This window comes from Acomys minous (genome assembly GCF_964271855.1).
Source record: "Acomys minous genome assembly, chromosome: 4".
NCBI classification, from domain to species: domain Eukaryota; kingdom Metazoa; phylum Chordata; class Mammalia; order Rodentia; family Muridae; genus Acomys; species Acomys minous.
The window spans coordinates 103876099-103901406 of record NC_140486.1 but is presented as its reverse complement, the minus strand read 5'-3'; the positions used below and the strand labels follow the sequence as shown (position 1 = coordinate 103901406).

The following is a 25308-nucleotide window of genomic DNA, read 5'->3' as shown; positions in this document are numbered from 1 at the left end:
AAATGCAAATAAGTGTCTCGCACGCAGAACCTCCCACCCCTCACCCCTCACCCCGCTCCCATCCGCTGTATCAAGTGACTGTTGTGACAACACTCCAGCCAGGTCCGCGGAGGCAGCTGGGGGTTTTGACCAAGCTGGGCTCAGAAGCCAGTTGTTGGCGCTGTCCGTGGTGCTGAGGAATTCCCGGCTGCCGTCAGGATGAGCTCCGAATCAGCAGTCTGCAAACTGCTCCCAGTGACGCCAAACCCCAGCTAAAGTTGCGCCTTTGCTTCACGTCCACAGTTAGAATCTTCTGGTGTGTGAGGAGGGATTCAGTCAACACACTGTGGACGATGCTGATGCTTCTGCCGGTGGAGTGGGCTTTAAGCTTCAGTATGCTGTTTCTGTTTGTGATCCTCAGAGCCTAGCCAAGTCACCTCTACTGCCGTAGCAAACATTGTGTAAGTGAACCCAAGTGTGGAGGAGGCGTAATCAGCCAGGAAATTTCATAGAAGGATCTAAGAAAATGCTAAAAATAAGTTCAAGATGATTCTGCTACCGGGGTCCGGATTTCCACAGGACCAGCATTGCTTCTTGCTTTGAATTCTGAAGACAGGTCCAAAGCCTATTTCTATGTGTGTCTGCTGTGTTTCTCTCTGGAAGGGTGGGAGACTGCTTCTTGGCTGTGTTTTGAAATGGGAGGTATAGAGGATGGATTGCCTTTAATTCATGCCTGAAAATGCATTCTTTGGGTGACTAAAGAGGACCGGCTCTCCTAAGAGATACCTGACCTTTAAGTTCAGATCGGTTTGTGACCCCGAGCACCACCATTAACCTCAGAGTGACTAGGTAAGTGAATCTTATGGCATGAGTTGTGTTTGCTCTCTCAAAAAAAAAAAGATGCAGTCATTTAAAATCATATGTAGCAATACAGGGAGGGGGTAAAGTTTAGCTGGGAAGTGATCCTCAGTTTAGCAGTGTTTGCATTCTTATTTAAAATCTTTAGATAATGCTGTTATTATCTTTCTCTAACCTCCCTCTTTTTAATAGTATTTTAAATGGCACTACAGCATATTAATTACAATGAGGGCTCTTTAAAAAATAGCCTAAGAACTTTGTTTCATTTAAAAGATATGTATTCCTCATAATAAAAACATGCTAAATGTCAATATGAAGCAGACACCCCGCCCCTATTTTTATCTTTCAGTTTACATTTATTATAACCTTGCACATTGATGCCTACCTGTGGCTTACAAAATGATCATTTTATGCCTGGGTCATTTTAAAGCAGAATCCTGCATGTATTTCACATGGCTTTTCTTGTATGTATTGGTAGACGCTGCTGGATACTGTGAGGAGGCACGGTAGCTTCCTTGCCTTGCAAGATAAACTTTCTACATATGTGAGAGGTGCATAAATGTATGCTTTAATTAGTAAAACATATTTATGCCTTTCCAGAAGCTTCTACTATGTTTATGGCCTCTGTAGTAATTTAGAAGAAAAAATGCTTTGTCAAAGGGAGCTTTCAGCTTCTCAAGTAGAATTGTAGGTTTGCATTTTCTTGTTCTGTCATGACTCATTATTTTTGACATATTTTAAGAGAAATCCATCTCCTTTATCATTACCCCAGAGGAATTCACCCAAAAGGAATTCTAATATCAGGGAATATTGGAGGAACACTAATACCAACCTCCTCGGAAAAGAGAACGTGAATTCATTGCCTTCCATTTTACTATTACCAGAATTTGCATATCTAACTTAAGATGCAAATATATTCTAAGAGTTTATGAAGTTTCCTAACATCATCTTCATCATATTTAAAATTATCGTAATTGTATGCTAGCCTGAAAAGAAGTGGCTTATCACTGTTCTTAATATAACTTGGAAATAAAAACAATGAATAAAACTTAGATATCTTTAAGTGCCCTACATACAGTCTAAGTGATATTGGCATAAAGCCAATAGCATTTAAATAGATGAATGGAATTTTTACAATGATTGTTCTTATCTATTACTCTACAAAATTATAGTTTCCCCAGATCCTTTGCATAAGTTAGCTACTATAAATATTCAAAGGAGATCCCTCCACCACTTACTACCAAATATGAGCACTCAGGAAACCTACAACAGTAACCCAGATAATAAGGCATATAGTGTGTGCATGTAGATGCTTCATTATTATTTTAAGAAACTTTCACATAAAGTTTTTCCCCGATATCTTTGTTCAAATTAACTGAACGCAAATACTTTGGTTATTTCAAATGAGTTATATTTTCAATAAAATTTGAATGATATTCATGTTATATGCAAAGAATGAACTTCAAATATTACATGACCATTAGACCTTCATTGCTATAAAAATCTGTAGATATATCTTTCCTGCCCACTAGGAGCTTACCTCCTGCATAAAAATAAAGCTGTGGCCAATAGTATAAATGGTTTTGTTTTTAGCTAATTGGTTTCAATAAATTAAAACTTGTATTGTTTATTTTAGACATATTTTCTCTTATCCACCATGATTTTTATGCTACTTGTTATATTCAATGTCTTCCACAATCCAGAATATGAGCACGAGAAAGAAGCCTTTTTTTCTAGATCCATCTCATTTAAACTCACATCCAACTGTTATTTTATTTCTTTTAATTCCCTTGCTTTTAGAATTCAATTCTTCACCTTAATCTCCTGTTTTGTGAAGATTATTTTAACATCTACATTCTATTACTGACTCTTCCAATTCAAAGAAAAATAGGGATGTGATTTCAAATAGCCTTGAACTATATGTCAATAGCTACCTGCAATCACCTTTTAAGGCTCAGTAAAACCACTTCTTACTATGAGGCAGACCATTGAAACTCAAAAGGAACATTACAAGCTGAAGGTCCCTAAGTAAAATAGCTCCATAAATGGCCCTTCATTAAGAAACATATGTTACCAAAGTCCACCATTCAAACTTTACAATAAAGTATAGACAGTTGGATGAGCTTAGCTTATTTGAAGTCTCAGAATCTTCCAAACTGAGCCCATGAAAACAGTTTAAGATCATGGGCTTAAATGCATCTTTATTCTCTTTCTATATGTCGAATTACCTTTTAAATATTTATTTTCAGCCCACCCCTCTTGCATTCCCATGGAAGGAGCTGAGTGTATTTAATATTAGGAGAACATCCAGAAGTCTGTGAGGAGGGGGATGGCTCTTCATATTCATGAAGCTTGCATACTTCTATTGGTCATCCCTGGATTGGTCACCTCTGCTGCCATCAGTCACGAAGACTATCCTGCTGATGAAGGTGACCAGGCTTCCAGTAATGACAATCTGATCTTTGATGACTATCGAGGGAAAGGGTGTGTGGATGACAGCGGCTTTGTATACAAGTTGGGAGAACGGTTTTTCCCGGGGCATTCCAACTGTCCCTGTGTCTGTGCTCTAGATGGACCGGTTTGTGACCAGCCAGAATGCCCTAAAATCCATCCGAAATGTACAAAAGTGGAACACAATGGATGCTGTCCTGAATGTAAAGAAGTGAAAAACTTTTGTGAATATCATGGAAAAAATTACAAAATCTTGGAGGAATTTAAGGTATGAGTTACCCTCCGTATTTATTAAATTCTAATTTTTACTGTAACATGCTTAGCAGATTATATTAAAAGCAAAGCTAGAAAACATAAAAGAAAATATGATCCTATGTAGGACAAGTAGCACCACTGTTGGCAGAAGACCAGTTGGCTCATCGGTCTGTATTTCACAGAAATCTTTTAATTTGGAAATCTTCAACTCATGCATTATATCTTTTTATCTTTTTAATCCTTAAAAAATTCCTTCTGTGTTTCTACAAAATGTGGTCTTAGATGGAGAGGGTTTGGAAGATGTATCTGTTAAACTAATTTTCATATTCTGTTAGTTTTCTGGCTTATTAGTCTGTATTTGGGGCCATTTACCAAGGGCCTTGACATATTTGTTTATGGTGTAGACATGTACATGGTAAAGAAAGGCACCCAGAGCTGTGATCGTTACAGTAACAAAATGCATTGGACCTACTTGTTATAGAGTAGAGTTCTTGTTCAGCTCTATGCTCATCAGATGTTTTACTCAAAGGACTTGGCAAAGAACTGGATTTTTATCATGGCCATCAAAAAAGAGAAGTTAATTATTCAACTGCATGAAATGAGTATTCCTTTCATCCTATGTCTTACTTCCAAATAACATGGAGGGTTTGTTTTTTGTTAGTTCTTGAGTTCTTTTTTATCTGATGGCTAACTTTTATTAGAATATCCTACAAACCACATATGAGTCCTGGGGGCATGAACATTGAGTATATACTTAATTGTAATGACAATTTGTGCCTTGGAGTGTCTCTCATGCTAAAAGCTTAATATGAAAGGCTTCATTTTTTCAAAGTCCTGTCACATGGGTCTCATAGCATTATAGGTTAAAAACAAAAACAAAAACAAAAAGAACAGTTGCAGCTGATCCTAAATGTGCTTGTTTAAGTTTGGGAAAAAAAAATGTTTAGACCTGAACTAACTTCTCTGTCCACAAAATAAAATGGTGCCAGAAGTCATCATGTGACAGAAAGATTTGAACTGATCATCGTTAGGGACTTTGGTGTGTGACTATTTTTATTATATTCAGCCCATTCTGTGCCATGAGTTCAAACTCACTCTAGTTTCTACAGGAATCTCTGACTATTTTCACTACAATCTTTTGGATCTAAGGAAAAGGGTCTCAATGATGCTATCAACCTTGTCAGATGTAAGATGTTAGGGTTACTCTTTCATGCGTTGTCAAACTCTGCTATGAAATACAAAGAAGTAAAAGCTGGAGATCTTAGGTAAAGCCACCTTGACACCAAATGACAGTAAAGAGCATATTATCATATACTGACTAATGACTATATGCTCTTTATTTTTTTTAATTTTTTATTAATTTATTCTTGTTACATCTTAATGGTTATCCCATCCCTTGTATCCTCCCATTGTTCCCTCCCTCCCACTTTCCTCTTATTCCTCTCCCCTATGACTGTTCCTGAGGGGGATTACCTCCCCCTGTATATGCTCATAGGGTATCAAGTCTCTTCTTGGTAACCTGCTGTCCTTCCTCTGAGTGCCACCAGGTCTCCCCCTCCAGGGGACATGGTCAAATGTGAGGCACCAGAGTTCGCTCTTTAAAATATGGTATATGTTTTGGCATCAACTCTTTCTACTATCAGGTAGTAAAAGTAATTATAGTACTCAACACATGGTTTGTAGAGCCATGAACAAAATCTGTGGCTATCCCTTCTAATGTGTACATATATTTAGTGTAGCATTTTGTTCTAAAAGTAATATCTAGCCCAAACCAAAATTTGCAGGAAATACAGTTTTTGGTAGATAAAAATTTGTCAATCAGCATCTAATATATAAAAGAATAGTCTGGTTTATGAATTTAGTAAACTTATACTTAGAATGCTATAGTTTTTCTCTCTGCTTACTAAATTTACTGAAACAAAAGTATAACTTTGAGGGCTAGAGAGATTCTTTAATAGTTAGGAGCCCTGGCTGTTTTTCCAGAGAACCTGGGTTTAGTTCCCAGCACCTAAATGGCAGCTCACCATCTGTTCCTCCAATCTCAGGAAATCTGAAACCCTCTTCTTGGTGCCTCAAGTACCAGACATACAAATGGTACACTGACATCCATACAGGTTAATGGGCCATACACATAAAAAAATAAAATAAAATTTTTGAGAGGTACCTGTATTACCATCTCGAACAACACAAACAAATATGAACAAAATATTGATTATTCCTGTGCTCCTAGTTATAGCCCCTTCACACAACATTCTTTGATATCAAAGCACTTGACCCTATCTCTGCCAAAGGATTATTAAATATATTTTTAATAAAACAGATTCCACTCTATCACAAACACATGTTCAAAAAATCCTGTAGATACTATCTAGGACAAATTATTTAAAATGAAGAATTAAGAGCAAGAAAGTTTAAGTCACCTCCCCCCTCCCCAAAAAGTCATCCATTTATTTCTTAAAACTGCTTTCTGACAATTAAATCTATTCAACTTCCCAAAGTACTTTTATGTCAAGGTCAGAAACAGCTAGCTGGATTTGAAGCGCAAATTCCTCAGTGGGATGTAAGATCTAAGCCACAATAGTAAGACTATAAAATAGCCGTTATAATGATTAGGTCCCTTGTGAAGAGATGCTGAAAAATATTTAATAAAATATGGAGTCATTGGGCCCAGGACAAGCAGAACATTTAAGCGCTGAATAAATGGTTGTTCTCCATTCCCCATTGTTCTCAAATAAATACCTAGGGATTTACTCCAAGCTCTTTGCTCTTTTGAGTCTTTGCTTATATTTTATAATTGAAATTCAGTTTTAAAAGCATTTCAAATGAAGGAATTTAATACCACTTATGAATGTCGTACGTGTCTACATGAGCACACTAGTTTGAAAAAATTAGATGAAAAAATCATCCAATGAGCATTTGTTGGTAAACAAGATACTTTAGAGTCTAGACTCACTCGCTGTGGAAACCAAGACGTCTAGAAGTTAAAGTGTTCACAAGAAAGGCACAATTGATGTACAACTCAAATGAAATGATATGCAGTCAAAAACTGAGTTTATTGACCTAAGTGTGGTGGCACATGCTTGCAAGCTCAGCATTTGGGAATTGGAAGCAGGGGGATTATAGTTTCATAAGGCCAACTTCAACTACACAGCAAGGCCTTTTTTCCCCCAAGTAGAAATGAAGTTTCATTTACAACTATATAGTTCCAACGTGTGCTTCATATTTATGGTGTGTAAAGCTTATCAAAGTATCATGATGCTTGCCAAAGAAAGACTTCTTTCTTCAAGGTTGTTGATGTTGAGGTTGCCTTTTAAAGCGATTGAAGTTGATATAGGGAAAGCAAAGTTGAAAAGGAGAAGCATCTGGTGCCAATTCAGGGCCTGGGAAAAGCAGGGCCTGAAGAGGATGCAACACACTGGATCTGACTTCCATAACAAAAGAGAGGGGGCATGTGTTGACACTGGATGACAGCAGCTAGAGAAGCAGACCATAACACTAAAAATTAGATTTAAATATGCTCATGGAAAGGAAATTTTCAGAATTATAAACTTTCCTTAAAAAAATGTTCTTTCTAATATAGTTCTCAGATACAAAATTTTCAAAAAACATTTTAAAAATTAAAAAAAAATCAATGTTACTGCCATGTATGAGGATGAAGGTATGAGGATAGTCTTCAGGGTAATATCTGACTTCCCACGGATAATCTAGAGCAATGTTCTCAACATTCCTAGTGCTGCCACCTTTTAATACAGTCCCTCACTTTGTGGTGAACTCCAACCAAAAATACATTTTTTTTACTACTTCATAATTTTGCTACTGTTATGATTCTTAATGTAAATATCTGATATATGGGATATCTGATATGTGACTCCCATAGGAGGCATGGCCCACAAGTGGAGAACTGCTGGTCTAGATTCGGTTCTGCGGCCTCTCTGAATCCCTCGCTGTCAGAAATTCTGCCCTGTGCCATTCCATAGGGAGGGGTGCATTTTCATCCCTGTTCACTTTTCTAAGGCCCATTTTGATCATCTATTTAAACAACTTCCAGGTAAGAAAGCCAAAGCATCAGGTCACATTTATTTAACTAAGGTCATACAACAAACAATGGGAGAGGTAGGAGCCCCGCCCATGCAGCTCCCCTCACCTCTCCTTTGGCTGCCTCTATCACATCATAATGACACTTAGGAGACGGAGCCACCTTATCCTTCCACTACAAAACACACTTCTTCTATCACCAGAACTCAAAGAACCCTTTGAGACTATGAACAGTGCGTTTCTTTTTTCCCCTTTATTCCAAATTCTAAGAATCATAAAAGTAGCACAACGGGCATTCACTTCTTGTTGGTTTTATTCCTGTTTTTGTGTTGTTGTAGTTGTTGTTGTTGTTGTTGTTGTTTGGGTAAGTGCCATAACAAGCCAGATCGTTTAGATGCCTTAGCTATTTCAGTCCGAAGGCAAACTAAAATGATGCTTCCTGAAGCAGGTCTTGGACATGTATCCATCCCGTCTATCTCTGGTATTAGTTGTGAGGCTTCCTCTTGAGTGAATGCCAAACATCCTGTTATACTTCAAACATTTATGATTAGTAAACTCATGCACAGATTGATCCACATGTTTCCTGATGGGAAGGACAATGCTCTCTGTAAAGGCTGTGAAGACTTTCTCCAGCTACCAATGCAGGTGTTGGAAATAGATGCCTCCGTACTCTTCTGGAAAACTCAAAACTCGCCAGTATTCTGGTAATGTTGTATTAACATGATTGCCTTAAGCTTTTATGATTTCCAACCAATATGGAACCAGAACCTACTTTTTAATAATAAAGCTTATAAGTAATAAGTTATAATAGCATATAATGGCATACATTGAAATCATTCATTAGAAATGTAAAGGTCTACCTCCGCTTCATGCTTCACCATCTTATTCGGAGCTGCCCAAAGGAGAAATAATTTCTTATTTTGCACAGCATTTTTATAACTCTCATCTGATAGATTTAGCCTTTGTGGATATTTCTTTATACTTTAGAATTTGTACCAATTTAGTTTCAGGCCGTACGCTGATGATTAGACTACATGCACCTGAAAAGGGCATTGGCTTTAATACTGAACATTTTACTTTGAAGTGATTCTCTGTAGTCAATATCCAATGACCAAAGTTCAGATTCCAGTTTTTCCTAGGTTCTTCCTTGCCTGTTGGGAGCAAATCCTGTGCTATTCTTATAAGTGGACAAAGACAATTGATAAGACCTACTTCCTATTTTATATTGGAAAGATTTAACAAAAACATTTTTCTAATACTCATTTATTATGTATGTTGTTAACCTTCAACAACAACAAAACATATTTTCATGCCATGGGACCTGCCTTGCTTATGCCCTGAATTTAATACTTAGTACTTAAATCCTGAAGAATAAATCAGAGGGAATAAAATTATTCAATATTCAGAATGCTTTGCCAAATCATCACATCCATTTTTTTTTTATCCAGAGACCCATCGAATTTAGAATTGCCCTATCCTTTTGATAGGTACATTCAGAAGGAGGCACAAACCCCAGCTCTGTCAATAACCAGTGTTCCATAATTAGTGCCTACTGTTATAACATTCCATCTATTAAAATATTTAAGTTGGAAGTATTTTTGTAATTCTATTTGAGAAATGTGTTTGTTGACTGCTTATTTTTCAATATGGAGAAAAATTGGGAGGTAACATGTTTAGGGAGCTGAGGACCAGCTTTGTTAATGAAAGGGGCAAACCAAAGCTGGAGGAAACAGCCTGAAAAAACCAAATACACCCAATACACTTCACCCTAATTATCTGCTCTCAAACCAGCTCCTATGAAAGGCTAGGAGCCGAGCAATGTTTTATCACAAGGTAAAGCAGGCAGAGCATTTTTCCAGAAGTGTATGGGGTGAATTGGCTTCAATCACAGAAATGGGTAGATTCTGACACTTATGTAAGTTGTTTTTGTTTTTAATGTTATCTTTAGGAAGTCTACATAATCTCAACAAATAGGCAGTAGAGCCTCCAAAGGACTTAAAGATCTTGTCCAAAGACAGTCCAGGAGAAAGTCATAGCTTCACAGAACAAAGAGGACTGAGGTCTTCCCGGAGAGAATTAGAGTCCCTGTTAGCTCTGAGGAGAACCTCCTTTGGTTTGCAGCATACACTGGCCCTTTGAACATGAGTATGGTCTTCACATGAGTTAAGGACTAGCCTTTAGTATCTAGTTACTACCAGACGACAGCAACTCACCACTACCGTTTACACAAGGCACAGCTTTGGCAGATATTGAGCAGCCAAGATACCCAGACTCCGAGCGATGGCCCTCACCAAGGCTTTATGTCTTTGTAACTAGGGAGCCTCTACTGAACTTTTCATAGCCTGTCTGACCAACTGCAGAGATCGGAAATCAATTTTGTGAAAACAGTTTTATGAAATTCATTGTGCTACCACTTCTTATGAAAACATTCTTGGAGTTTTAAAAAATTTCACAAAATATGCTAAGCCCAGGAAAGAAATCAGATGTAAAAATATATCTTGGTTTTGAAAAATCCCCAAAGCAAGAGAACAGATTACTACGAATAAAGGATTTTTTCAAGGGGGTAGAATATCTCTTTTGCACTCAAAACCCATCTTCTGATTTTCATTTTTGAAAGATAATCCTCTGGCCTGTGGGTGTGTGTATGCAGGTGTGTTGTATGACAGTCTCTCACCCAGTAAAATTTACTGCTGATCTTCCTAGTGGAAGATGCTGCTACTAATGGTATAACTGTGTGATAAGTATGACATCAGAGAGTGGTGACTGGATGCCTGTGCCCTGTGCACATGGGGAGGCTGGTGGTTTGATTTGCAGCCATGCCTGAGATTTGCAGAGTGTGTGACTGTCCATAGCTTCCTGAGGTCAGCCTTGAGAAGGCTGCAGTCATTACTGCCCAATTCTTATTAATACAACAGTAGTTCAAAGGACAAGGGAGAATGTCTACCTGGCAATCACTTCTAAATTCAAACCTCAGTTGTATGTATTGAAAAGCTTGCCTATTTTGAATTGTGCTTTTACTCACCAAAACAGTGCAAGATGTTAATGAAAGTACTCTTGTTTTTCATGTGTCTTATTTCCTCTGAAGTCTACATACTTTGTACAAAATTTGCAGATCAATATACCTAGTCTATATAATCTTCAATGAAATTGCTACTCTCACATACACATATATAATATAATGTGTGTATGTGTGTAAGTATGTGTGTGTATGTGTGTGCGTGCATGTGTGCATGCGTATGTGTTCTTACCTTATTTGAGACATTTCTTTATGAAGAGAAGGTGAATCTTTTATTTCTACTAATGGAAGCACTGGCCACATTTTTTAAGGTTTTATTCTGTTTTTCTGCTCCTTGATTTATCTATCAGGCAGTAATGTGTGTTTCATGAAAGACAGCACAAGAAAAACCTATCAGTGTGTTTTTTTTTTTTTTTTTTTTTTTTTTTTTTTTTTTTTGCTTGTGTAGCTCTCAAGTATAAGGCTTGAGACAAACCAGTAAGAGCCGGAGGAGATTCATTGGGCTTGCTCTCTCAAACAAAGGCTCTTATTAGCTGAGGACCTGCTTATTTAAGAGTCTGCACTTTGGGCTTTATCGTTGCTCCTGATTAGCATCAGTAATTTCATTCTGACACACCTCTATTGTTGCTCTCCTTGTCTCTAGCCTGCCGTAAAGCTCATCACAATAAAGTTATCTTCATAAGGGCTTAATGACATCATGCAAAGAATGAAGAAAATACTAAAGGGCCTAAGAAAGCCACTCATACCCTTAAAGAGATTTCAGATGACCTTATTCCATCCTGGTAAAAAGTTGTCTAAAAGGTAGAAAAGTGAATCGAATGAAACTCATTATTTTCTCAATATTGTTCCATCTGGCAATGAACTCTTGATCCCTCTGTCTGTAGAATCAAAATGAAAATGTCACCACATACATCTCCTGATAATAAACACTATCAATAAATTGAAGTGTATAGTATTACGTATCAACTTATAATGAGATTATGACAATTAAACACATGTCTTTTAAAATCAGACATGATAAAAAATTAAAATAAAAAAATAAAATCAGCCTTGATGACTCGTGCCTCTAATCACAGAATTCTGGCATTGGAAGCAAGAGGGTCAAGAGTTAAAGGTCATTCTCAGCCACATAGTGAATTTGAAGCCAGCCTGGAATGCCTGAGGCCCTGCCTGGGAAAAAAAAAAAAAAACGATGGAGTTGCTGGGAAGTTGGCTTAGTGGTTAAAATGCCTACAGTGTAGCTTTGAGGACTGGGGTGCAGACCACTGAACCTATGTAAACACTGGCTGCGTTTAGTGGTCTAACCAAAATCCAGCATGTGGGAGGCGGAGACAGGCCATGCTGGGAATACCCTAGCCACCCAGATTAGCCATACAGATGAGTTCTGGGTTCAACTGAGAGACTCTGAAGCAAAACAATGACGAACAATCAAGGAAGACCCCTAATGGTGACATCAGGCCTCCACATGTGTGCTACACATATGCAAATACAAATACATATATCATACCCAACACACACATATGCACATGCAAATACGTACCTCTCTCATTAAACAGTATTTGAGTTTGAGTTTTAAAATCATTTATCTTATCAGAATTCTTACACTATTATATATATATAATATAATATATATAAAGATAAACATATATATAAAGATAAACATTATGGTATCTGTGTATAAGTGTGTTGTGTGTGTGTGTGTGTGTGTGTGTGTGTGTGTGTGTGTGTGTGTGTATTCCTGGATAGTCTTATTGACCCTGGAACTTTAATTTCATAAAAAATTATTTTAGCTTGTTAGACCTCTTTGTTGTAGAAATGATAAACTTCACAGAAGTAAGATGAAGCAATAGCTCATTATTTGCAAAAGCAGCGTTAATATATCACTTTCCTGTGGTCTTTTGCCGCATTTTACTACTTTCACATTTAATAAGAAAATTCAAGCCAATTTGCATGTTCTTTTCCAATAAATATGCTACATGCAAAGATTTGTTTCAGCCAATTGTCTATATAAATGTGATATCAGGGCTTGTCACCACGGCAACCAAGAGTTACAAGTACACATGAACAATAAAATATTGGCACATCTAAAATCCATCTTTGATTTAGATGGAATACAATTTGTGAAACTTTCACAGCTTTTGCAAATTTAGATTTATCTCTTCCTTAAAAGTGGAAACTTTTAATTAGACCAAATTATATGGGTTAATTATATATGTTATATTTTAATATTTAAATATATCATCACTTAAAAGTATGTAAACACATTTATAGATTATATTAATATAGATTCTACATATGATTTTTTTATTGAGACAGCTTTACCCCATAAACTAGCAAAGAAATTAAAATAGGTGCTCTTGAAATATATTTTTGACAATTTTTAGAACCAGAACCAATGATGGGAGGGGAACTTGTTTATTTCACTCAGCAAACTTCTGCCTCTCACTAAATTGTAGGAATGGCTTGTGAAAAATGGGTGCAAAGCACACAGAAGCTTGCAGCACCGTCGTATTAGAGAGAGGCTTGTTGCTTAGCTGACCAGTAGTCAGTGTGGTACCCATCACTATGGTCAGTCCCTTAGGAAGAGATAATGCAAACATTGACATTCCTTGACTTCCTCCACTTTCATCTTGATGATTAAACTGTTCAACTCTCAGGAGTAACAAAACTTCTCAGATTATTCGGGTTTCCCAGCCTTGAATAGCCCTATGTTAATGTAGATGCTCACAGCCCATTTGCTTGTCATCTCCTGTGAAACCCTTAGTAATAGTGTCCAGTATTTTGCATGTCACCTGAAATGGAGAAATGCTGTGACCTTTCAATATACACAGTACATAGTAGAATATGTTTAAAAGGCTGGGAGCTAGTGTGGCTCTCTCACCTGATAAGAACTCAACAGTTGGGTAAAATAGATTTTATTTTGTTTTCTTTGTTTTCTTTTTCAAGACAGGGTTTCTCTGTGTAGCCTTGGCTGTCCTGGACTCACTTTGTAGACCAGGCTGGCCTCGAACTCACAGCGATCCACCAGCCTCTGCCTCCCAAGTGCTGGGATTAAAGATGTGTGCCACCACGCCCGGCAGTAAAATGGATTTTAAAGCAGGCTCTACCTGAGCTCAGGTGACATAAGCACACATTCTTTCTCTCTTTGTCTCAATGTTTAAGTGTCCCAAATAAAAATCATAGGAGATGTTATTTAACACATAATAGTGATTCATAAGGGCCCACTTACATTTTACTACCATTGCTACCAGCCCATAATTCAATTTAAAAATATCACATTTATTTGAGAGTAAAACATATCTTTCCCTCAGACATCTATTGGCATCTTCAAGTTCATACAACTTCAAAAGCAATTTAAGTGATAATCTATTAATAATTTAAGTCTAAGTCTCTTAGTGACACAGAGGGGCAATTAATGAAGAAAAACCATCCTATCTTGACTAATCTCTTCTTTTCATTTTTTGAAATTACCAAAATTGTGTCTGTGTGATTACCTACAGTAATTTATAAATCTATATTACATAAAATAGCTCCTTTAGTAGAGAAATAATTTTCAAGACAAAGATAATAGTAATAATGCCAGTTATGTATTACCAATAATCTAAGACCAGAGTTGGTACACTGCACACCATGACCAAAAAATAATCCACAATATGTCTTATTAATAAACTTTTATTGGAAAAAGCCATTCTTATTTATTTATATGTTGCCTGTGGTTCCTATGGAGGTGTCCCAAAACACTATAGCCCTCTTGAGACAAAGTTGTGGATTGATGACCTACATTTCCCTTTCTATTCTCTTCAAAGTGTTCTGTTCCATCTTGTGGCTAATAAAAATGGTTAGTGTTTCACCAGAAAGTAGACTAAACTTTCACTTTTCAAACTTGAACATTTAAAAAGACACACAAATTTGCCTACTTACTGTGTGTGCTTAATAGCAGATACATTGAGCCATCTTTCTTTGTACAGGTAATGCCAAAAAGTATAGTTCTGGTCTTTTCATTGGTATTCTATTGTAATTCCATTTATTGTCAAATAATGTGAAGAAGCAAAATTTATAAAAGGTTTATATATTCCCCTGTACTCCCCTTTGATTGTGAAACAAGCTGAATGTTATGTTTTAATATAATAAATATTATGTATAATTAGTGTCATGTTAATAAGCAAAGGTGTGTAAATAGCCTATGTAGGTATCAGTCCATCATCACATTCTTAAAAATCAGTTGTCATAATCAACACTATGATTCCATTATGGTGGAGCAATGTATCAAAATAAAGAAGGCACCAAGTTTACTGTCACAAGTGGTATTAAGGCCACTGACTGCGGTGTCTTCTTATGATTGCTATAGGAAACTGAATAAAGAGAGAATACATTTCAAAGCTAAAGGAAAAAAGTTGGAGTGGAGATATCAAAGTATTGAAAGAATGTTAGAGAAAACTGAAAAGTTAGTGAGGAAAAAGAGAAAGCAGAAACAGGGAGAAATGAACCAAGAACAGTGGTCAGAGCACAGGGGGAACACAGTGACAAAACCAGGAAAGAAAGAAACATGGTACCAGTCCATTGCATGAGCATCAGGCAAGGTAGCCAAGGCAGACTCGGGAGATGAGAGACAGACTGGGGCACATGTAGGAGAAATAAACACAAACAACAATGGTCAGATTTATGTGTCTTGCAAGTGCTTCTACACACTGAATTATTGATATGTTTATCGTCATTTTCCAAAAGGTTTTCAAAAAATCTGTTTTTTTTTTTCTTCTCATCACATAAGATAGAGACAAACCAAGGAGCCATTTCTGACTCTCACTCTAGGTCTGTTTCTACTATACCTTATCATCCTGCTGAGTTCTCTATACGACATTTTTCAAGAAATATAGCTGAGCTAGCTAAGAGCATTTGATTTGCACAAGAACATACATACATACACACACACATATACAGATATATATGTATATATACACATACACATATATATGTTTCCTTTATTGTTGACTATTCTATTGTGAGTCATTGTACCTTTGGTCACATACCTTCTTCACACAATTCAATACATTGGCAATGTGAGGACTCTTGTTTCCTAATAAACATTTTGCCGGGATAAGCTGGCTTCATTTTTAAAATCCTCCTTGTCAAGACGTATAGAGGCACACTCAATTGAAAGCAAAGGCAGAGAGAGTGCACCCTGACCACAGTAACTGCTAAGCAACATTATTTGTTGCAAATTTTGATGTTTTAAAATACTTTCACACATTGGATCTGCTAGTGAGATGGTTCAGTAGATAAAGTGCTTGCCACACAGCTGTGAGCTTGTGAGTTCAAACCCCCAGAACCTATGTAAAAGCTAGGTGCCTTAGCAAGTGTCTCTAATCCCAGGACTCCTAAAGTGACATGGACAGAGGAGACAAGAAAATCCCAGGCAAGCGGACTAGCCTGACATACAAAAAATGCAAGAGACCCTGTCTCAAACGAGGTGGAAGGTGAAGACAAACTCTTGAGGTCGTCCTCTGACACCCACCCAGTTCTACACACCAGTACATGCATATCTTATGCACATGTTATACACACATAGGTATTAAAAATAAAAATATCAACAACAATGAATATCTACTCTAAGACTCTACTTGTATTCATTGCACACTGGCTTCCACGCGCCCTCCAAAGTGTGACAAGGGAAATTAAAATTGTTCAGCATAACTTTAATTTTCATCCAGCATTAAAAATAAATGCCTGCTAAAATAGCAACCCTTTGACTGCTGAGATTCAGGAAGCTTCATTAAGAGGAAAAAGGGCAATCACATGAAGAATATTCCTTTTGTTAATGAGACTCTAGGAAGATAGGAAAATCAGGACTTCCAACAACTGTGAAGCCAAGCTATGCTCCTCTTTCAAAAAATCAGTTTTTCCAGATACTCTAACAAAGGATTGAAGTTTCTTTGGTAAATACTAATTTATTTAACTGTCTAACTGTGCTATCCAACATCATTCTCAACCAACTCACTGAGTGCAAACACGACAACATGTAAGAGTTCGCAACATGCTTGGATAGCTTTCAAGACTCTGAATGATATAATTTTCACAAATTGAATATTTCAAATAACTTATAATTGAAATAAGTATGTTATTTTATTTTTATTTATTATTATTATTATCAGTAGCAGTAGTAGTTGATTTTGACTTGTTGTTGTTTTGTTTTTGAGACAAGGTTTCTCTGTGTGGCTCTGGCTGTCCTGGAACTCACTCTCTAGACCGGGCTGGCCTCAAACTCACAGAGAACCCCCTGCCTCTGACTCCCAGGTGCTAGGATTAAATGAATGCTCCACCACTGCCCAGCAAATTATTTCATGATTTAATTAAATGATCTGTGAGCTGCATACTCCCTTAAAAATCTCCAAAGTATTTCAAATGATCACATGGGGCTGGGGAGAGGGAAAACTACCATACAGTTGGGGGCTATGCTGTAGACAAGGCCAAAGCCGCATCAGCTGCCTGCTTCTCCACGCTTTGCGTTCTTCCCTTGGAATCCAGTGAGAATATTTAAGTACCATTAAGGGGAAGGGAACTGACTCCTGCAAATTGCTCTCTGACTTTTACATGTATGCTGTGGCACGTGCACCCCACACACATGCACCCCACAGAACACACAAAATAAAATATAATGAAACCGAAATGTTTCGTAAAGAGGATATATTTATCAGTTCCTTCCCTAAAAAAATGGCAAAACCCACACCGAAGAAGATGAATCTGCCCAAGGTAATAAACAGAGCAGTGAAGGTAATGGCAGAATTCCTCTGGGTGTCCTCGTTTTACGTTATCACACAACCATAGACCCCAGCAAACAGCACAAACCACAGCCATGGAGGTTTACAAAATTACATGCTAAGGCCAGGGAGTTTGTCAAGGAAATTCTCAGTCAAGATTTTGTTAATTAAGATATACTTCGGTTTCATTGCCCATAAGCCAGCCCCATATATATTCTTACAATGGGGTAAGTTATGAACTAAGTGTGAAAAAAAATAAACTATAAAATGCAGGAGGAAACTGTTTGGCCTTTCAATTAGAACCATGATATATTTCGGTATTAACAATTATAAAGCACTTAATATAATTAACTTTTAATTACTGCTCTTCATCCATATACAATTTTATTGCCAAATTGAATAGGAAGAAAATAACTCAACTTTTAGAAAATCTTTGCCTAGAGGAAACCGAGACAGTGGCAAGAGTCCTGAGAAAGTCAGCTCTCTTTCCTTTCTACTAAAACAGGCATTGTTGTCACATCTCTTGGATTCTAAAGGATCTGGATTCTCTATCGATGATGCAATGCTAGCTGGCTGTTCTATTAAACTCTCTCTTCGGGCATCGCTTACTTTCAGTGAATCAGTAAAATGGTGCTGGTGGTACTTGTTTTTTACATGATTCTTTGAGAGTATAGAATTCTCATGGCCTCATATTCTCCCATAACTATGGTGGATTTGGTTTTAATGTTCCTGTCAGTGGCCGCTCACCAGCCGTTATAAACATCTCAAAGTTATGCAGCTGTGCACCTTTTCCCTGTTTCATAAATGTCTGGTCCACGGAGCATCTTCGTTGCACAGATGTCCAGGCACGGATGAACATGCTCATTCCTGCTATCACAGGATGTTCATGTACCAAATGCAGCTTCACCCCAGCTTGTTGGGAAGGGGCCGCGGGCTGCTGCCTTTCTAGAGCGTTGCACAGGTACTGCTGTGACACTTCACAGCTCTTTACTGTGACCTTTCTCCATACTTTCAGATTCTCATCGGAGGATGTTAGCAGCAACTTAAAAGAAGAAAAAGACTCCCTGGCATCTTGTTGCTAAGTTTACTTTCCCTATCCTGCTACGGCAACAATGCCTTTGGTGACACATTCCTTGTCTGTGTTTTGTTTTTCTGGAACCTAGTCACACTTCAGAAAAGCTGTATTTTGGACATGGTATTTTTTTTTAATGCACTGGTTCTACACATCATCCATCCACCAGGATATGTGGTATCAAATCAAAATGCAAAAAGTCACTGGAGTTGATCTGTTTTTCTTTTTTGTTAAAAATAAGAACATTACGTTGTTGAGGAAGAGCTGGTGTGGATCTGGGAGCACTGGAGAGGGAGTGAGTGTGTAAATGTGATCAAAATGCATTTTGTTAAATTCTCAAGAAATTATAAAATATTTTTAAATATATTTTATTACTTTATTCATATTACATCTCAATTGTTATCTCATCCCTTGTATCCTCCAATTCCTCCCTCCCTCCCATTTTCCCCCTACTCCCCTCCCCTATGACTGTGACTGAGGGGAACCTCCTCCCCCTGTATATGCTCATAGGGTATCAAGTCTCCAAAAATGTTTACTGTTTCTCAGAAAAAAAATTTCAGGGAAAAACCATACATTTAAAATTATGTTACTGTCACATTATAATGCTGAACTTTTCAAAATAGTTGACAACTTTAAGATTGGCATTTTATCCACTCTCTGATCTTCTTACATTTTCCTTAAACTCGGATAAAATAAAACTAAAATTTAGTTTTTCATTACAACAGTACCAGTAATTATTATGGTTAAACTATCAAAACACACCTGTATAAGCCTTTTTTGGTTTTGTTTTATTTTTGTTTTTTGAGACCGGGTTTCTCTGTAGACCTGGCTGTCCTGGAATGCATTCTGTAGACCAGACTGGCCTTGAGCTCAAAGATGCTCCCACCTTTGCTCTCAAATGCTGGGATAAAAGGTGTGTACTGCCACCACCTCCCTGTCTAAATCTTAATTTCTGGGCAGTCATCCATTGAGATTAGAATAGATGAATAATATCTAGTGTGTAGCTTTATATGTTTCACCTCATATACACGATGCGCTGATAACTATTTGTAAGAAACAAATAATTTTTTGAATTTGTACATTTCTAAATTGTGGTTTATTAACTATCTGGTTTACTATAAATGCATGAGCAAGACACTTTTCATAACCATTTTTATTTTGAGACAGGGTTTCTCTGTGTAGCCTTGACTGTCCTGGACTTGCTTTGTAGACCAGGCTGGCCTCGAACTCACAGCGATCTGCCTGCCTCTGCCTCCCAAATGCTGGAATTACAGGCATACGCCACGGCGCCCGGCTTCACAATCATTTTTTATAAAATGCTTTTACTTTCAGCAAAATCAAAAGGTGTTTTGATAGGTACCTTGGTGATAATATCTTATAATATATTTTCAAATTACAAACTTTATCAGAAGAAAACAAACATGTTGCTACGTAACTCATTTAAATAATACATGCATAAGCATTTGCTGTTCGACATACAGAAAGAAGGAGAGACATATAGAGATTTAGAGATAGATATCAATGGATATACGTAGCTAGGTATGTACTTAAAGACATAGCTATATAGATACAGATATGTATAAATTTACATAGATGGAAATATAGAGAGACAGAGGAGGTAGATAAAAATAGACAAAAATAGATATAGATATATAGGCATAAACAGATAGTGATATGTATATATAGACGTGCAGATTTGTATCAGGTTGTTTTATTTGCTTCAGCATTATTGATATTCTTAAAGACATATCCAGTTGTATCTCCATAATTTGATGATTTGCAACCTCAATGTTCCAAAAAAACTGGGGTCACTAGAGCATCCCGCTAGAGAGGTCACTGAAAGCTCATTAGATCAGGAACACAAAGCAGAGTTTTAATCAGATGCTATGGATCATCTTTCACATGATTGTGAGTTTTTGTTGAAATCCATCAGGTCTGCTGATTATTTGGTGGCCCCTGCTGCCTGCCAACCACCATCATCACCAGCTACAGGAGTGGCTGTGCATGCTCAATACTCCTGCGCTTTGTAATTTAATGTATATATTTTAATGAAGTGAACAGTGAGATTCCTGACAGGCATCAGCAAATTTGAAATAGAGCCTTTCAAGTTTCACATACAGTTTGGAAGTAATGAGACTTGTTCCATAAAGTGATAAAAATTTATGCCATAAATTATCTCCAAAAGAAGAGTGCTTCATGAAGCAACACTTCTCATTTGTTGGGATTAAATTAAAAAAAAAATAGTTGTTCAAATGGATGGCGTTGTTAACAGAGCCAAGCTATATTTTCTTTGGTAACTTTTGCTCATGATCAAAGAAATGAAACAACCCTGAGTGCGTGAAGCTTGCTATTACTTGGGCAGGAAGTCAACGATTTAGTTGTCGCAACAAAACCTGGCCTCTAGACTATCTCTCACCCATCCTTAGGTCTGCCCGTCAGGTTTTAACAGCATTCTCAGAGACCTTTCTAAAAATCAAGTTTCTTTTTCTCAGAATATTCAAGAAGTGTTTTGTTGGGCTCCATATTTTGTTCCTTCCTTTGAAAGAAATGACTATGTTTTAAACCGGTACTCTTTGCTAAAATAATGTATTTTATAATATACTAAAATCACTGTGATAAATAAGCATTGTTCATCTCAGCACACATTATAGATAGAACTAGCCTTTTCTCAGACCTTTTAGTACTTCTTCTGCATATACTTGTGCCTTACATTTAGTTAGCACAGTGTTTTCTAGTGAAATAAAAGCCTGGAATCATCCACTGCTACATAAGCTGGCAGATTCAGAGCTGGTAAATTGACTTACCTGAGATCAGCACAATGAATCTTATGAGTTACCTTGACAGAGTGAGTTTGTGTCTGCTGCCATAATATTTGGAACCCAGACAGTTTTTTCACAACTTGCAGTCAGGGATCTGTTCCCTCAAAGTGTGCTTTATAATATTTAAATAGAACGCCGACATCCCATTGAGTCAAAATCCTTTCCTTATACGATGAGCACAGATAAAGCTGCCAGAGGTGAGGCTCTGGGCAGATAAGAAAACACAGATTCTGCATGAAATCTGCAAAACTGTAGATTTTGTTAAATATTTATTGTCATGCTAAGTCATCTTCCGTGAGCTGAGAGTTCAGAAATGAACATATATTATCAGAAGCTTTAAAAAAAAATCTATGAAGGCAGTAGACAAGCATGAAAAACCAGTAAAATAAACATGTGCATGAATTAAAGGTAGCTTTTGAACAGGCAGTGTAGATGGCAGAAAATGTGTGGATGCCGTGTGCTTCTTGTACTATTCAGACTGGAATTTGTATGGCATGCCTTACTGACAATGATACCAGCAGACACCCATAATTACTGATGACTCAATTGTCCAAGCTTTCCTCAGGTGTGGAAGAATGTTTCTCGGGTATTCAGAATGAAAAAAAAAAAAAAGAACATGCATTTGAATAAACACATGGACAATCCTATGCAACCAGCGTGCTAGACAATATTCTTCTAATCTTAGTTTGGCCTACAGTGATGAGCACATTAGCTCCCACATTCTCACAGAGAAAATATTTAGCCATTTTCTGAAATTATTTTGTTATTTCAGTAACTTATGTTCCTGGTTCCTAGGCTGCTTTTCCAATTTAAAAATGCCATGGAATGTTCACGACACCGTTTCCAGGGTTCCAACCCATCCCTTCTATTCACCAAGCACTCTCAGAGCATGGCCACTTTGCAGTTCAGTTTCAGCTTCAAGGTCTTCAGAAGCTGACCATTTTTAACCAGATGCACCTTCCATTTTCCCATTCTGCTACCAAGAAAGAAAATGCGCATTCTAGTCACCTAAGCCAATGCTTAGGGACACTGATTGCTTTATCCAATCATATTTGTCTAATATATACACGTATATAAGTTCAGAAACAAGAGTCATTTATATTCTAGGGCCACCTGGGATAGCATTTGTCACAGATGCAATGTATTTGGTGACAGTGGGAAATACAGATGATTTGTATACTCCCTGCTTACAGCTCCATGTTAACAACTGCAAAGCACTAGGTTAGAGATACAACACATTTGTAAGGTGCACATAGTATTCATACCATCTAACATGGGCATTAATAAATAAACGTCATCTGTATTCATACATGCAAATATATGTTATGAAAATGTAGAATACATAACATTTTTTAAAGAATATTGCTTAGAAGTAAAGCAGTCTCTGGGATTTCTTTGAAAGAAGAAATGAAATTTTAGAATGGTATAATTTCATCATCTGCCTTCCCAAATATCTAGCTGACAGTAGCTCTGCCTGTTCTTATTTTTAAAAAGATAGAAAAAGTAGTAAGGCTATTTCCCATGTACTTAGTTCAGCATTCTTTGATTCCCCTAAAGATGCTTTAGTCTTTAATCTTTGGTTTTATGGAAACAATTTTAGGTAATCTGTAGTTTTCACATTGAAGGATCTGATAAAAGAACATTTTAACCAGCTCAGAACTTAAGATGTGACTCTTAAAAATGAATAATGATGATGATGATGATGATGATGATGATGATGATGATGATGATAATAATAATAATAATAATAATAATAATAATAATAATAATAATAATAATAGGTGACCCTTTATCAGAAACACCAAACCTTGTAAGTTTACGCTGTAAAGTGGCAAGGATTTTAAAAATCTGAACCTAATGTGCTTAAAGAACTTAAGCACAGTGATTGCTTCTGCTAACTTACCTCTGTTTTAAAACATGTCTTTTCAAAATGCAAAGGAAGGCTAAGGCCATGGAAAAGTCAGATTGAAAAAGAGATTGGCAATGTTGTCAGAGCCAGTGAGACTAGCCAAGGCTGGCAGGGGCCTCACCAGGAGGCCGATGGGTTCGATTTGACTGTATCTTGAGAACCACAGGTTTAATATTTGAAGAAATAAAGATTGGGGTGCAGGCAGGACTCCTCAAAGTGTTCTGGAACACTGCCTGAGATCCAGGTAAGCAAAGGCAGGTTAGAGGGTGGACTGACTGGGCTAGAGCACACGATGTGCCAGCCGTGCTGAGCCTGGAGGGCGCATACAGTGGGAATGATGGAATAAGGTCTCAAAGAAAGATAACCGGAAAGAACAAATCACAAGGCTTTCGGGCACGATTCTTGAATCCAACATAAATAATCCAGGCTCAAGAGTCACCAGGAGGTACTAAGAATTAGGAAAATAATTTTCTCTTCCTAATTTGTTTCATTACTCAACCCTTTCAAGATCTCCATCATACTTTCATCACTAAGTCCTGTAGTCTTGGCTCTTTCCAAGAGTCCTTGGGATTCCTAGGTGGGCCTCTGCATGCATATCCATCATTTATTGGATTCAGTCTTCTGTTCATTTCTTTCCAAGACACCACCAAGCATCATTCTGGGCTCCAAAACATGATGCCACAGTCTCCCCCAAAATACAAGCATCTCTGGCCTATACTTCATAATTTCATTTGATAAATGTCTGTGAGAGTTGTAATGCGCTAACTGCAAAAGTAAGCAAAGTTCTCAACAAGATGTACACATCCTCCATAACCCAGTGTTCCCAGTGTTAGTGGTTATTCCACTGGACCTGGTATATGTGGACAAGTTTGGAAACCGTGGAGCATCAACTACTCAGATGAGGGCACAATGCATGGTGCTTTTGTTTTCAAACATCAGGGTAGGATTTGATCATACTCCTCCCTTCAAATCTCTGTCCTGTATGTATCCGTAAAACCTGGAAAAACTGTTGTGTGTCTACCAACCTAGTCAGTCATCTATGAGATGAGGCTTAAATAGCTTTTCCTTTATTTGAGTTAGGGCAGGAATAAGAAAACAGATAATATATAATATCTTAGTACAATAATAACTAAAAAATTTCAAAGGCATGACAAAGCATGGCCTAACCCAATGGATTGTTCTATAATGCTTAAACTTAACTGGTGCAGAGTGTTATCTTCAATAAGCTGATCTATCACACTAAAACAGAACAATATTTTCCAGAAACTAAGATAAGTAGCGTTTGGCAATTGTTCTTTAAGCACAAAATGAAGATTAAATTAATTTTTAAAATAATCAATTCACTGTTTTCTGTCCCACACAAACTACTTGAGACAGGAAACACTGATTACCCAAATTATTTAATTCTGAAAGAACCAAGAACAGATCAGAATTTCGGATAGTAAGCACGGATGAGGAAAAGAGGGTTTCATTAGATCAGTTTGCAGATATAGAACTGTAATGTCACGCTGCAGGCAGCACTTCCTAAGAGCAACTAGCTTGGTTTGAAAAATTTGGACAATGTGTGACTTCCTAGAGCACCAAATTTTCATCCTGGGAGCCCCAGCCTAAGATTCATGATGCAGGAGAGCTAGAGTCTATAAAGGAGGAAAGGGAAAGAGTCATTGGCATTTCCCGAAAAGAAACTGGAAATCCATTCACTCACACTTGGTAAGTACTGTGAAGATGAAACTCTTTCAGCTTTGAATTATCTTAATTATTTTCTGTTTCCATCGTAGAATCCCTGACTCTTGCTTTAATGGTGACTGTTTAGGTCAATCGATTTTAGTTCATTTCTCAAAGCAAGCAGGCAAGGGGTAAGGTATTCAGAAATTATCTCAGGAGGCTGGATCTGGACATTTGGATTCTAGGCAAAATTCCCTCTAACATTCACACCAAGAAAATGCCACTTAAGTTTAAGTTGCCATGAACAAGCATTTATAGGAAGGGTCAGCTGTGTGTTTGGTGGATACCTTTCTTAGGAAGCAAAAATGGCAGAAGCCACTTCTTAAGTTCTGCTGTTATCTTGCTCCCCAGCGGAAGGCAAAGAACTCAGTGCCTCTGGAAACAATCAACGGGCAGGTTTTGGTGTTCAAATGCTACTCTGTAAAATAAGGCCA

The 25308-nt window shown here is 37.3% G+C and overlaps 1 protein-coding gene across 1 annotated transcript in view; it reads left to right on the top strand.

Annotated features, from left to right (window-relative positions):
• Positions 1-22: 22 nt before the first annotated feature.
• Positions 23-25308, top strand: part of VWC2L (von Willebrand factor C domain containing 2 like) — a 153641-nt gene continuing 128355 nt past the window's right edge. The window contains exons 1-2 of the mRNA XM_084779874.1: positions 23-828; positions 3087-3556. Of these exons, the coding sequence (XP_084636000.1) occupies positions 3167-3556 (390 nt within the window). The 5' untranslated portion in view covers positions 23-828; positions 3087-3166. The remainder of the gene's footprint in view (positions 829-3086; positions 3557-25308) is intronic.